At 38.5% G+C, this 16021-nt stretch overlaps 1 protein-coding gene across 8 annotated transcripts in view; it reads left to right on the top strand.

Moving 5' to 3' along the window:
• The window catches only part of DMD (dystrophin), a 994758-nt gene that overhangs the window by 705342 nt on the left and 273395 nt on the right, over positions 1–16021 (top strand). For all 8 annotated transcript variants that reach the window (XM_044441365.1, XM_044441364.1, XM_044441363.1 and 5 more), the window contains one exon: positions 6784–6995. In XM_044441365.1, the coding sequence (XP_044297300.1) occupies positions 6784–6995 (212 nt within the window). The remainder of the gene's footprint in view (positions 1–6783; positions 6996–16021) is intronic.

Below are 16021 nucleotides of genomic sequence, written 5' to 3'. Positions count from 1 at the left end.
CATACACAAAAATAGAGGGTAGCACCATTAAGGAGAAAACAAATGAACCTCCTGTGGTGCTTAATGTGTTGGCCATTTTAGTTAACAGCAAAAGCCAGTTTTATTTAGTGGTATAAATAATAGTGCCTTGAGGAAAATAGCACTCTGAGGGAAAAATACAGTCAGATTACTGTCTGTAGTAAGTACAGTCAGATTATCATACCTTTGTAGAAGTTGGTTCCTAGCACGTTATAAGACCCATTCTTATTCTATTGCTTTTTTTTTGTGGTTTCTGTGATTCACACATATTGGTTATGCACCTGCATTTATTCTAAATATTCTAGAGCAAAGCAATTTTACACATAAATTTCACCCAATCTGTTTGCTCAGTCTCAGTATACAAATTCTGCATCCCCTTTGATGCCTTTTCACCCACTGCAGTGACTGACAGTATTTAGAACTTTCTGCATGCCTCAGGGACTTTAATTTGCTACAAACTGTAAGGGGCCTCTTCTGAGACTGTTGGGAAGAGTCATTTTTCTCCTCTCTTATACAGGGGAGAAAAGCCTGTTTCACAAAGCATAGATTCTGGACAGAGGAGGACCAGGGAGAGGGGTGGAATTCCTTCTGCTATGCCTAGTGAAGTTCTTCAGCTTCAGTGTGAAAATCAGCCTGTTTTGGAAGGGGAGGAAGGGTTTTCAGGAGGTGAAGGGGAACAGTGCAAGACACAGTTTTTTACCTATTGAAGAGAAATTGGAAGAAATGAGCTGCTGAATTGAAGGTTCTTTGCTTTTTGTGCCATCTTGCTGTCCAGCAATGAGAGCTAGCCCTGAAGGTGGATATATAAGCTTAACTAAAAGGGCGGGTGGAGGGTTTGAGGGGAAATTTCCAGGTTGGAGTCAACTCTTTACATGAACAAAGGCTTCTCTTTACAGCTTTGGTAAAGGGATAGTTAGAGCTCAAACTGATCTGTTTTCTGTAGAGTCTCAATAGAAGTACATTTCTAAGAATGGTTTTGAGCTTTGGAACCCAAGGGAAGGTACCAATTCATAATATCTCTAATTTTCTTTTTCTCCCTATCTCTCCTGAGCTTTTCTTTCTTTCCTCATCTTGAGGGACTCCAAAGCCTTATTCAAAAAGTGCACTGCTGTAGTGGGAATAAATCGGACAATGATGACCATTTTTTCTGTGTCTTTCTGCCATTGAGAGGAACACAGAACAAGGAATAGGTCCCTCAGGTCCTGAATCTTCGCACTGGGCTGAGGTGCTTCATCACAGTTTTTTCCTTTTTGTCTGTATTGGAACACTAGCTAAACACAAGTGATACATTCACTGATGCTTACATTCCCACTGCTTGCAGCTTCCTGGCTCAACCCAGATGTCTTTTATAATCACTGGAAAGACTGCATTTTCAATGACTTGCACTGACAAATTTTCTGATTTCGTTTGTCGTGCTCTGCTTAATCACCTGGTTGATTGATTGGTTCTTTGACTGTCTGTACAATTGAGTGTATGGTAATATGAAGAAAGGTTTGAGTGAATGAGTTAGTGTGATCTGGTAGGTTTCTCCAGTATTGTGTTTGAACTTTTCCCAACAGTAGCAATCAGATAAATGGATGCTGCCTCTCCATATATAAGATATAATCCCATTATGTTCAGTGGGGGGTGGGATCCTAAAACATCTAGTCATAGTTGGTTCCAGATCTGAGGGCCATCTCAAGTGACCCATTGATTTATCTGGTGGTGGCAGCCATAGCAGACATCCATTTTAATGCTTTCATGGCAGCATCGCTCCAGAGCATTGTAGGAAATGAATGTGGTAGTTAGCAAACTCAGCAACCCAGTGTGCAGTGGTGTGATCAGCAGGACATGTGGAAATGCTGGTGAGCATTTCCAGACCATTGGAGATGTGGTAGCATCCAAAGTTGCCCAGTGACACCAGGCCAAACTACAGAATTCAAAACAGTGAAATCTGCTTAATATTCAGCCTCAAGGTCATTCTCAGGCGGGTTATGGTTTGCATGGGAAAAGCACTACTTTGTAACATAAATCAAAATATCACAGAGATTTGCTTTATGATTCTAATCACAATGCTAGCAGCTCCTGTTAGCACAAAATTGTTTCATTGTCAGCTGGCTATTCTGTATGAAGGAGTCTTCCCAATAACAGTTTGATGGTTTGGGTTTGCATTCCATCAAGTATTTTAAGATGTCAGGTCAAAAATAAAGGATAGACCAGCATTGCATAATTGGTTATATTGGCTGAGCTATTAAAATACTTTAAATGTTCATTACTGCCTTGACATGAAGAAGAGTAGTTACTGCACAGTTTTTAGATATTATTAGTCCTATTAAATGTGTATATTGATTTTACTCATAAATCTATTTTGCTGAAGAAAGAATACTGCATATAGCTGGTATAAGTGATTTGCTTTCTCACATGAAAAGAATTATATTTAGCTTTTTCATAAATGAAGTATGGCAGATCAAACACTTAATAAAAATAGGTCTCAAGTTAACAGGTTTACTTGCTGATCTTGTCCTTTTCTGGCTGCCAAATCAATGGTAACTGTGTTGCAACACAGTTACCCAGTGTTTGGCTTTTAAATTAATTTGCTCTGATGTCAGTACTTCCTGACTAAACTGATGAGGCATCTCAGGAGGATGTAAAATAAATTGAATAGCAACTTTGAAATTGGAAAACCTCCTATACTGAAGTGAACCTGAAATGCCAGTTGCCAGAGCTGTTCCTGTCTTCAGACATATGACATTGCCATGGCGCTGGACAAAACCAAAACCTCTGCTATAGAACTACTCTTATTATGGTTTTGCTTCTGATTTGGGGCATGGAACTACAACATTAAGGAAGCCTTCCGAACATGGCAAATTTTGGTCTGCTGGAATTCAACTCTGGTCACCCCCATCTAGCTTAGTCATGCTGGCTAGAAATGGAGTTATAGTTTAATACATCTGGAAAGTGCCAGATTAGAGAAGGCTGATATGAAGAAATCTCTGTCTCACATTTGGTAAGCCAGAAGATAGTACATGAAGTGTGGTACAATATGTGGATAGCATATGATAGGATGTAAGGTCTCTGGGCAGTCATCCCTTTACATATCTGTAACTACAAAACAAATTATTTGCTTTCTTCAGTTCATTTTTAGTGAAAATTAAATTGTCATAAAATACTATAATTTTGTTATTGAGTAGATCATATCATTATTTGTAATGATTACTAGTTTCCACATATAGAGGCCCATTTATTTCTTACATTATATCCTGTATTCCTTCCAAGTTTCTTAGAGAGTTTTACAAGTTTTCCTCCATTCTCCCTCCCCTACCCGATGATTAGGTTGAGAGTGAGTGATTGCTAAGGGCCACCCACTGAACTTCATGTTTAAGTGTGGATTTGAGCCTAGATCTCCACAGCCTTAGTCTGGTACCCCAACCACTATGCTATGCTGGCGATAATACCACAACTCGGTGTCTCAAATCATTGCTCATTGTAGCTATTCCATTTATCGTGAACTGAGAAATGTACTATTAAATCGTCTATTTTTCTAAAACTAGAAAAAAATCATTTTGGAGCAATTGTTATAACAGTTGGCACCATTTGATTTCTTCACTTTTTGAGTGTTCTTTATAATGTCCCCAGGAATAAACTCTCCATGCTTTCAAATAAGGGTCACTGGATAGGGAAAGAACTCATTTTTCCCTCCACTGAGTACCATATGTTCATTGTTGCATTTGAAATTTTATGAGGTTAAGTCACAACCTTAGCAGGGCTCCTAGTCAGGCTGTAAAATTTGTTCTCTACCAAATTCCTACTACTGAACTCACTTCCACTGAATTTGTTTTAAATAATGTTCTTTTTCAAAAACTGCTAGCTTTCCTATAGAAAAGGGTAAGATGGGCAAGGGAAATATTTGATAAACTAATAAATCCCTTCAGGAAAGCTCAGCTTTATTAATATAATGCTTAGAATACTTTAATATCCACCTTTAAAGAAAAAATAATAATTTAAAATGCTCTTCAACTTTAACAGATCTGCTAAGTACCCATACCAGGTGACTCATCTTTTTGCAGTACATCTCAGTGGCTTGCAGCAATAAAGTCACTAGCAGAATGGCAATGCCATACAAAAGGGAAGTTGTCATGTACAAAGTCAGTTAAATCATCCATGCATGCATGCATTGTCTTTGTCTGTGCTGACTGGCCTTTGTTTTACGGGTCTCAAGTTTCTCCATTACCTGCTACCTGAACTGTGGCCCTTCTACACCCACACCATGGCTTCCACTGAGCAGTAGTCCCTCCCTGTGACCTTTAATGGGGGTGATTGGGATTTGTATTTTGCCCTTCTTGAACATGCATGGTCTGGTTTTATGAGATGTACTGGACATGTACAACTCCTAAGGTCCAAATTCCTGTCTTTGTGGATCTTGACTCAGCATGAGATAACTTTGGTCTTTAACGGCAGGATTTTAAAACTATTGTATCATTGGTCATGTACTATTCTAGATTTTATCCATTCACTTAAATATCTGTTAATGTTTGTGTTTACAACAGATTCTGAATATTTTTAAAGATTCTTACTTGGTTTTTTCCCTCCAATATAGTTAAGAGGGCGAATGAATACACAGGAAGATATTTTGATGCGCTATAATTAATAAATTTATTTGTGCACCAACTAGCTAATGCAGAGACATATTATTGCTTCCATGCTTCTTTGAAAAGCTTTATATTTTCCATTTCAGAAGTTATTCTCAGTACCATATTAAAAAGCAAGCATAAATTATGTGCAAAAACATTACTCTGAGTAGTTATTTTATGTATGATACCTTTGGGTTACTCAATAATACAATAATGACTTTGTTGTGAGCTGCCCAGATGGTAGGTAGAGGGATACAAATGTAATAAAATACATAAATAATGCCTGAATTATATACAGTTCTCCTTAACCCTCCTCTAACAATTTTTTTCCTGCTAGGATTGCATTTGTCATTCATGATATTGAATTAATGGATAACTTTAACAAGAAAGCTTTGATTGTTTCCAATTAATTCACTTTTTGGAACCAAATCAAGAATATAGCATAGTAATAGGGTAAGCTTTAGCACACTTACTATGAAATCTTATTTATTTAAAGTTTTTATATGCCATCCCGATTCTAAAAGTCTCTGGATGGCTTACAAAAAGAGAGGCCATTGGATTTTCAGGAGGCCCCATTGTGAGATCCTCTGACCTCAGAGCTGGGACATCAGAGGCTGAGCTCCTGCACTTCCCCCTTTGGAACTGGCATGGAAAATTCTGCACTGGCTTACACCTCCAAGATTGCAACTGGCTTGAAGGGAAAGAAAAAGGGCATGCTGTAGTGAGGAGGGGAAGGGGCTGGGGCCAAAGGCTTAGAGCTTTTCCTATCAGTGGCACAACTTCCTTTCTTCTTTCCCTGTCCCTAGCACTTTCTCTAGGTAACTGGAAAAAATATCTATATAAAATACATGGCGTAAGATGTGGCACTTAATTCCATGTATGGCATGCACATAAGCCTCAGTTCAGAGGCTTACATGCTGCTTGGACATTTGAAAGCCCTGCTATCATAGAAGATACTTTAAATAATTACACTTGCTCTATTCATACCCCCATGATTAAGACTAATTTGTGCCTGACAAATAAGCAGACACAGGAGCAGTTGTCTGCCCCCTTTCCTCCCTCCTCTTTTCCCTCCCTCCATTACCTCAATCCTACAGAATCCCAGTGGGCACTACAGGAGCAACGCGGTGTTCCTTGTTCTTCAAAAAGCCATTTAGTGCTGGCTGTGGGTTGACCTTTAAGAGTTCATCACTCTTCACCACTAAACCACAATGGCTTTCATGAAGCTCACTTCTGCTAGAGCTTCCCCTATCTACTCTCTGTGCTAGAGAATGCTCAGAAAGCGGAAATCTTTATATATGCATCATCAACAATTCTGCTTCATTGAAGACAATAGCATGCCCATGAATAGTCAAGGCACCTCTAACTTGTATGTATAACACCATAACTGTTATACTGCTACTATATCTTACCCTATACAGTTTTATTAGGGTAGATCAAAATTGTGTTTGAAGAGAACTGTTGGGATAATATATCTATATTCAGGGTTTTTTTAAACAATACGCCATTTCAAGGAATCTTCAAGATGTTTATATTATATAGTATCAGAAATGGAGAACAGTAGGTGTTCTTATGAGTTCACATACTTCATGACACTTAAATGGCCACCTCAGGTGATATTGTATGCATTGCTATTCATGGCACTCATGATTTCGTTTAGGGCAGGGTTGAAAAACTTGTGGGTATCCTGATGTTCTGCCCTTCTACTCTCGTTAGATGGTAGATAGTAGATAAACCTAGATAGCATTACTGGAGGTGAGGGACATTGGCAATTGCAGGCCTAAACACCTGGAGGGTGCTTCAAGTTGCCCACCCCGGTTTAGAGGAGATAGTCAATCCACCTTGTGATTCAGGGCCAGTGTGATTTGATAATTCCCATGAATTTACACATTAGGTACTGTTAATGTACTAGTTATATATGCGAAAATAACAAATGATGGGCTAATTCTATGACTTCACTGCATTTACAAAGTGAAAAAAAATACAACATATGGTCTTAAAATACACAGGATTCTTTTGTATTTTGTGGCAATTGCTGTTAGTTTTAACTAAAATCAGGCTTTTAAACTCTTTCCCACCCTCATGAAATTGAAAATGGTTTGCAAATTTTGCATCCAAGGATTCACATTTTGTTTTTGCATTTGTGTCTTGACAGTTGAAAAGATACAAAACCAGTGGGATGAAGTACAGGGTCACCTTCAGAACCGAAGACAGCAGCTGCATGAAATGTTGAAAGATTCAACACAATGGTTAGAAGCCAAGCAAGAAGCTGAGCAAGTTTTGGAAAGTGCCAAGGCCAAGCTTGAATCTTGGAAGGAGATTTCTTATACTGTGGAAAGTCTGAAGAAACAGAATGCTGAGCTCAAGGTACTAGGAGAATATATTAGACATATCCAAATGAAAAAGATCAATGGTTTCAAACTTCTTAAGTTTACCACCATATGCTCAGAAGGGAAAAAGACATTTATAATTTCTTTCCCTTATCTTTAATATAGTCTAACCTTTGTGCATTTCAAATTTTCTCATAACCCTTCAATTAATTCAAAAATATATACACTATTTTCTATTCAACCCTAAAGACACATATGGTAGTGATCTGGTAGGTTTAATTTAGAGCATTTCATAGAATGTGGGTTGTCAGATAATGAATGACTTAGTCATAAACCTGTTTTGCAGGTATGGTGTGGCATATAAGAGACAAGAGCTTGGGTTCAAACAACACATTAAGCCTTGGTGGTTTAGCATATAGTCTGAACCAAGCACTCTTCCTACAGGGTGGCTTATAAACCACCCCAACTAGCCATAAAAAGCCCATAGGGCTTAATGAACCCATCATGGCTTACTGTGCTTGAACCTAGGCTACAAAACGAGCCATGGCTATGTAAGAGAGAGCTCTTTGGCAAGAACAGCAGAAAGCCTGGCTGCTCTGGTCAAAGTGGAGAGCAACTACTTTTTCTAGGATCCCCAAAGTACTAAAGCAGCATTTGGGGACAGGTGGGAAAGCATTCCCTTTTCTCTGTTAACATCAGGAGGCAATTGCTGTTGTGGAACTTAGGGGGCCTCTCATACAGGCTCAACTGTGCATCCCCCTCAGATTTTCACATTTTCCGAGGTCCTATCTACTTAGGGTAAACTGCAAAACTGAGGGGAAATTTTAGCCTGTGTAGCACCCCCCTCAAAACCCCTGGGAATCATTCTTGGAAGAGGGTCAAACTTGATAGAGTATCCCCCAAGCCCTATTTTTTATAAATATGTGTGTTTGCTTGCTGTTGGTGGGCTTTGGTGCTTCTGTGTTGAAGAACACCTCAGGCTCACATGAATACTCTCAAAAGAGCTGAGGATTCTGCTGCAAAGGGGATTTTACACACACACACACACCCTTTTTAAAAGAAAACATTGAGAGATATTTAGCAGTAGGTTACAGGTTTAAATTTGGCATGTACACTGTGTCCATGCAGGCAAGCAACCTGCCAGCTTAGACTTTTGAAGCCTATTACTAACTCTTAAAAAAAAATGGTGCTTCCCTCTTTTTTCTTCTTCAGCTGTGCATATGGCACTATTGGCAAAGCCACTACTGAAAGTATTTCTTTTTAAAAGGCAGTGACTGTATACATTATTTCAGAAGTAGCTCTCTGAAAAACTGTCCTTGAAACTCTGTACCTCCCAGGACCACAAAACATTGTTGACATTGCAATATAACTGTTAACATTATTGGTTTTATCTGGCCAGGGCGGCTTATTTTATACTGTACTGCTGTATTTTAATTTTATATTTATATTTTAATTTATATTATAATTATTTTAACTTAAATATGTGAGCCACCCCGAGGCTTCGGCGAATGGGGCAGCATAAAAATGTTTTAATAAATAAATAAATAAATACAATATAGTAGAACCACTTAAAGGTTAACTAACACTGTTAGATTATGATTTGATTGCTTAACATAGATTAGGTAACAAAGTTATCCTGCCCCTATAAAATTGATACATGCTAGTTTTAAATTAGTACCCGTGATGTTTCTATATAACTCAACTTCAAAGAAAGAAACAAAGAATAGAAATTGAGTGCTGTTGCGGATTTTTTTTTTTTTTAAGGTGGTGGGGAGTGGGGTAGAAAAGCTGCTTTATGCACATATGGGTCATATATCTCATTGAATTCAGTAGACCTGACTTTTGAGTAAATACATGTAAGATGGCACTGCATATAACATTGGGATTTAAATGCAACTTTTGACAGATTTGACTTTCAACTGGCATTAGACCATTTCAAGGGAAAAATACACAAGTCTGTCAATCCACTGCTTTTTAAATATGAAACCCATAATGGGTGGGATGAATTAGTCCCTATTAATTACCATATATACTTTAAGAATAGAATATTATATATTTCATGTGGGAATACTTAACTATACTAATGACTAGGATATTTCTCTGCTCCTCTTTTCTAAGAAGCCAACCTGGAGTTTGTTGCTGTGGAAATGCAGTCAGCTATCTTGGAAATGCTTGTGGATTATAGGTCAAATCCAAGACAGTATCTGTTGTCAAATAATGAAAGGGAAAATCCTAGTATCTATCCTGGAATTTTTATTATAAACAAATATGGAATTTTGATCTTCCATTAGCAATCTCCTGAGGATGCTGTCATTGCTTGCTATCAACAGATCTAGGTGATGTTGAGCAGATGGCTGTTGTTATTTCTTGTCCTCTTTCCACTAAGTTCAAAGGAAATCTCTGGTTGAACAACATGATTTGTATTTTCACCTTTCAAAAGAAAAAATTCCCTTTGTCTGCCTTGTGAATCGCATTGTGTCAAATCCTGCATAAAAGCCTCTCCAGTGTGATGGCATTAGAGGTTTTGTGGTTGACTAAGCTAGACTTGTGAAATCAAAAGAGAACTCCAATCATGCTGAACTCAGTTGATTTAGATTACAGTTATAGGCCAGCATTTAAATATAAGGGTCTAATGAAAATCAGCACTTCAAAAGAAGTTCTTTCATGCTTTCTGTGTTAAAATAAGCATTTGCAGTTAGCATTCTGCCCCTAATATATTTATAATGGGCAAGGAGTTATTTTGAGCAATATTGTCACTTATTTTAAAAGAGTTACTGTTCCTTACACAGTGTGTTCTGTGTATATGATGACATGTATAAATAGTCAGCTAAGAAAAAATTTTAATGTTGAAACTAATTTGACCCCCTTTGATCTGCAGGGCTTAATTTGGTCTAGTCCTGGCATCTGTTGTCTATGCTAGGACCCTGAAATATATAAAGTAAGAATACTTTAAGATGTCCTTAAGAAGTGCCCAGTTCATTTTCATGATTCATTTTCCACTCATCATTAGCATTTACCAATGTTTATAACAGTAATATGTAATGTAACAGTATTTTGATTAATAATATGATAAATTATCAAGTTCCATATTTGATTATTTTTGATATATGATATCAGGAACAGAAAAGAGCAGCTAAAATGATCGGGAAGCTGGAGCAACTCTCCAGTGAGAAAAAAGTGTACATGTTTGTGACTTTTTAACTAATGAAAAAGACATGGAAACGGTGTATACAGTTATGCATGGTATGTCATAAAGAGATGTGAAGTATCTCCCACCCACACTTTAAAATGCTAGAATCTGGACTCATTCAGTGAAGCTGAACAATGGGACATTCAGGATCATGCAGCACATAGTTAAGCTGTGAAATTTGGTACCATCACATGTATAAGCATCAATTTGACCAACGTTAAAAGTGGATCAGACAGATGCATGGAGAATAAAGCATTCTGGCCGGTAGTCAAGGTGGCTATATATTACCTCCCATATCAGAGAGGTATGCCACTAAACAGATGCTGGGGCCCAAGACTAGATTGCTGCTATGCTCATGTGCTGCTGGGTCATCTGGTGAGAACAGAATACAGAACTAGGTAGGCCTAGATCCAGCAAATTTCTTCTTAAGGTCTAATGTGCTTCCAGTAATAGTTGCTCTAGCATTTCATGTTTGATCCAATTTGGCTTTTCATTTATATATTATAGACACTTGTATTCATTTTTGACAACTTTCCTTGGTTTGTTCCCTAATAGGAATATAGAAAGTGAGAAACTTGTGACAGATGTCTGTAGCAGTTTCTCATGTGAAGCTGCTACTGCATAAAAGGACTCTCACGTGTACATGTTTAAGCACTATATTCAAGAGAAATTTACTTAGCTTTCTTTATCCTTTTATGTGTTCTGAATGTGGAAACATTGAAATTATCCATGACCTAACTTGAAATACTGTGATAAACACTGGGATAGTGTTCTGCCTTGCAGGCAGAAAAGGGGAGAAATGATCTTTACAAGTTACTAAAATCAACAAATATTTAACCCTACAGAACTTAAAGTAATAATTTGCACTGGCATTGAATGAGATTTAGTTCCATGTAGTTTGTAATTTACGTAGACAGATGTTTTATGGCATTTCAGTCTCATCAATTTTAGGATGCTAAACTTGCAGTAGTGTTTTTTTAATAATGTTTTAATTTACATTAAAATGTTGATTATTTAATCTATTATAGTTGGGAAACAATACCAAAATCATTACTGTTGTTGTGGATCCATGTAATGTTTACCTGTCTTAGATAAGATTTTCCTAATGGAAATCTGCTTCCAATGAAATTTCACAGTGCAAAGCAATTTGATTAATGCTTTTCCTGTTGTTGTTAGTCACGAAGTTGTGTCCGACCCATCGCGACCCCATGGACAACATTCCTCCAGGCTCTCCTGTCTGCCACCATCTCCCGGAGTCCACTTAAGCTCACAACTGCTTAAGTGACTCCATGTAGCCACCTCATTCTCTGCCGTCCTCTTCTTCTTTTGCCTTCAATTGTTCCCAGCATCAGGGTCTTCTCCAGGGAGTCCTTCCTTCTCATTAGATGGCCAAAGTATTTGAGTTTCATCTTCAGTGTCTGGCCTTCTAAAGAGCAGTCAGTGTTGATCTCCTCTAGGACTGACTGGTTTGATTGCCTTGTGGTCCAAGGAACTCGCAGGAGTCTCCTCCAGCACTGCAATTCAAAGGCCTCAATTCTTCCTTGTGGTCCAACTTTCACAGCCATACATTGCAACTGGGAAAACCATAGCCTTGACTATATGCACTTTTGTTGGCAGGGTGATGTCTCTGCTTTTTAGTATGCTGTCTAGATTTGCCATAGCTTTCCTCCCCAGGAGCAAGTGTCTTTTAATTTCTTGGCTGCAGTCCCTGTCTGCGGTGATCTTAGAGCCCAGGAAAATAAAATCTGTCACTACCTCCATTTCTTCCCCATCTATTTGCCAGTAAGTGAGAGGACTGGATGCCATGATCTTAGTTTTCTTAATGCTGAGTTTCAGGCCAACTTTTGCGCTCTTCTCCTTCACCTGCATCAAGAGGCTCTTTAGTTCCTCTTCACTTTCTGCCATGAGAGTGGTATCCTCTGCATATCTGAGGTTGTTGATATTCCTCCCGGCAATCTTAATTCCAACTGGTGATTCATCAAGCCCCGCCTTTCTCATGATGTGCTCTGCATATAAGTTAAACAGGCAGGGCAACAGTATACAGCCTTGCAGAACACCTTTCTCAATTTTGAACCAATCAGTGGTTCCATGTCCAGTTCTCACTGTTGCTTCTTGACTCGCATATAGGTTTCTCAAGAGACAAATAAGATGGTGTGGTACTCCCATCCCTTTAAGAACTTGCCACAATTTGTTGTGAAGGCTTTAGCATAGTCAATGAAGCAGAAGTAGATGTTTTTCTGGAACTCCCTAGCTTTCTCCATGATCCAGTATACGTTGGCAGTTTGATCTCTAGTTCCTCTGCCTTTTCGAAATCCTGCCTGTACTTCTGGTAGTTCTCGGTTCACATACAGCTGGAGCCTAGCTTGTAGGATTTTGAGCATAACTTTGCAAGCATGTGACATGAGTGCAATGGTGCGGTAGTTTGAACATTGTTTGGCATTGCCCTTCTTTGGGATTGGAATGTAAACTGACCTTTCCAATCCTGTGGCCACCTGAGTTTTCCAAGTTTGCTGGCATATTGAGTGTACCACTTTTACTGCATCATCTTTTAAGATTTTGAATAGCTCAGCTGGAATATTTATTATTTATTTATAGCATTTTTATGCCGCCCCCATTGCAGAAAGCCTCGAATACTGTCACCTCCACTAGCTTTGTTGTTGCTCAGACTTCCTAAGGCCCATTTGACTTCACATTCCAGGATGTCTGGCTCGAGGTCAGTTAAGCTCTTTATTGTATAGTTCTTCTGTGTAATCTTGCCACCTCTTCTTAATCTCTTCTGCCTCTGTTAGGTCCCTGCCATTTTGGTTCTTTATCATGCCCATCTTTGCATGTAACATTCCCTTCATATCTCCAATTTTCTTGAAGAGATCTCTGGTCCTTCCTATTCTAATGTTTTCTTCTATTTCTTTGCACTGCTCATTTAAGAAGGCATTCTTATCTCTTCTGGCTATTCTCTGGAATTCTGCATTCAGTTGGGTGTATCTTTCTCTTTCTCCCTTGCGTTTCACTTCCCTTCTTTCCTCAGCTATTTGTAAAGCTTCCTCAGACAGCCATTTTGCTTTCTTGCATTTCTTTTTCTTTGGGATGGTTTTAGTTGCTACCTCTTGTATAATGTTGTGAACCTCCATCCATAGTTCTTCAGGTACGCTATCAGATCTAATTCCTTAAATCTATTTGTCACCTCTACTGTATATTCATCAGGGATATGATTTAGGTCATACCTGAGTGGCCTTGTGCTTTTTCCTATTTTCTTCAATTTAAGCCTAAATTTTGCAACAAGAGGCTCATGATCTGAGCCACAGTCAGCTCCTGGGCTAGTTTTTACTTACTGTATAGAGCTTCACCATCTTTGGCTGCAGAGCACATAGTCATTTTGATTTCTGTGTTGACCATCTGGTGATAGAGTCGTCTCTTGGCTTGTTGGAAAAGAGTGTTTGCTATGATCATCGTATTCTCTTGACAAAATTCTACCAGCTTGTGCCCTGCTTCATTTTGTACTCCAAGGCCAAACTTGCCTGTTATTCCAGTTATCTTTTGGCTTCCTACTTTAGCATTCCAATCCCCCATGATGATAAGGACATCATTTTTGGATGTCAATTCTAGAAGGTGTTGTAGGCCTTCATAGAACCGGTCAACTTCAGCCTCTTCAGCACCAGTGGTTGGGGCTTAGACTTGGACTACTGTGATGTTGAATGGTTTGCCTTGGATTCGAACTGAGATCATTCTGTCATTTTGGAGAGTGTATCCCAGTACTGCTTTTCCTGCTCTTTCATTGACTATAAAGGCTACTCCATTTCTTCTGAGGGATTCTTGCCCGCAGTGGTATACCTGATGGTCATCTGAATTAAATTCACCCATTCCTGTCCATTTTAGTTCACTGATTCCTAAGATGTCAATGTTCAGTCTTGTCATCTCTTGTTTGACCATGTCCAGCTTGCCTTGATTTGTTGATCTTACATTCCAGGTTCTTATGGAGTATAGATCTTTACAGCATTGGACTTTCCTTTCACCACCAGATACATCCGCAATTGAATGTCCTTTTGACTTTGACCCAGTCACTTCATTCTTTCTGGCGCAACTAGTACTAGCCCTCTGCTCTTCCCCAGTAGCATATTGGACACCTTCTGACCTGAGGGGTTCATCTTCTGGCGTCATATATTTTTGTCTTTTGGTACTGTCCATGGGGTTTTCATGGAAAAGATACTGGAGTGAGTTGCCATTTCCTTCCCCAGTGGAGCACGTTTTGTCAGAGCTCTCTGCTATGACTTGTCCATCATAGGTGGCCCTGCACAGCATAGCTCATAGCTTCATTGAGCTATGCAAGCCCCTTTGCCATGACAAGGCAGTGATCCATGAAGGGGCTTTTCCTGTAGATAATTTTTAATTTGTGCAGTTACTTGCTCAAAATCCTTGACAGAATAGAATTTAGGGGTAAAAAAAACAATGCTAACATTATGCTGTAGACTTTCATGGTGAAGAGCCATGATAATCTCTCTCGCACACACAGAGATATGATTATCCATATCAATAAATTCCTGATTGCTTGTTTTGTGTTGTTATGAATTGATAAAATATAAATGTATTTATGGAATTATATGTACAACATTATTCAACTTTATGTGAAATATTCTCTGTCTTGATTCTTTCTTACTCAGAACACAGAGACAGCAATGTTTCCAATATGTTCTGAGGGAAAGTAGTAAGAAATTAATCTTCTAACTTACACTTTTTATCAGTGTCTTTATGTACGCATGTTTAGTACTGTTCCAGTAGGTGGCACTCATTACATAATTGTATGGATAAAATAATAAAATCTAATATTGTATATATGCACAGTATTAAGGGTCTCTTTTCTTTATTTTTATGGAATTCTTCTGCCTGCATTTATTCTGCATCCTTTTGTGGGTCACTACTACACACATAAATGAAAGTAGAATGTTCAATATTTAAATAACTCATCTATTTTAAATATAAAATAACTAAATTTAAAGTGTGAATCTATAACACATAGTTCCAGATTGCAGGTATTATCCCCATATCATTTGCCATGTTAGTGAGAAAGCAGTTTGGATGAAAGGAATTGTGAGTGCACATGCAATTGTCAAAGAAAGCTTTACACAGTTCCTTTTTTCCCATCACCCAGGGATTCTTTGTTCCAAGGTTCCTGTATGTACCTTGCCTTGACACACACACACACACACACACACACACACACACCTGTCAGGGTGAAACAAGTTGCATAATAATATGTAATGTGTAGTGTGGGCTTCAAATTGGTTCAGCAAACATTCATTTGCCCTAGTAATTCTAGCAGCTGTACATCTGAAGGAGAATGAGGGATTTCTAACAGGAATTTGTTGTATTCCCAACATTATCATTGCCTGGAAAGAAATGATGGAAGTTACTCTCTAAAACATCTGGAGGGCCACAGCTGTCCATCCCACTTAAAGCAAATATAGATTTGTAGTGTGGATACAACCAAGTGTGGATACAACCAAGAGGTGGGCCATTGGTTTACGAATGGCTGCATCTAACATTTTCTTATGTTTGCCCCTCTCTTATTGTTCCATTTTAACCCATAACAAAACAACAACAAAAAAAAAACCCATAGACGCTAAACCAGTTTTTCTTAGAGGGCTTCTGAATTCTCATTGAACAAATTAAGCTACCCCAACTTTACAATCTTTCCACTGATTTCAGTAGAAGCTAACACTGTTAGCCAATGAAAAAGATTTGCCAGCATCACACAAGAGGTTGTTCACATGAGTGGGACATAATTTATGTTAGTGCTAGTGCTGATTTGCATACTTCCATCTGCCAGCCCAAATAGTTGTATATGTAGAGTTGCGTTTTTCATTGGAGCAAATGGGCAA

This window comes from Varanus komodoensis, unplaced genomic scaffold (assembly GCF_004798865.1).
Source record: "Varanus komodoensis strain SLA01 unplaced genomic scaffold, ASM479886v1 scaffold4, whole genome shotgun sequence".
Lineage (NCBI taxonomy): Eukaryota > Metazoa > Chordata > Lepidosauria > Squamata > Varanidae > Varanus > Varanus komodoensis.
Note: the sequence above shows the minus strand (reverse complement) of the source record. Positions and strands in the feature narration are given on the sequence as shown.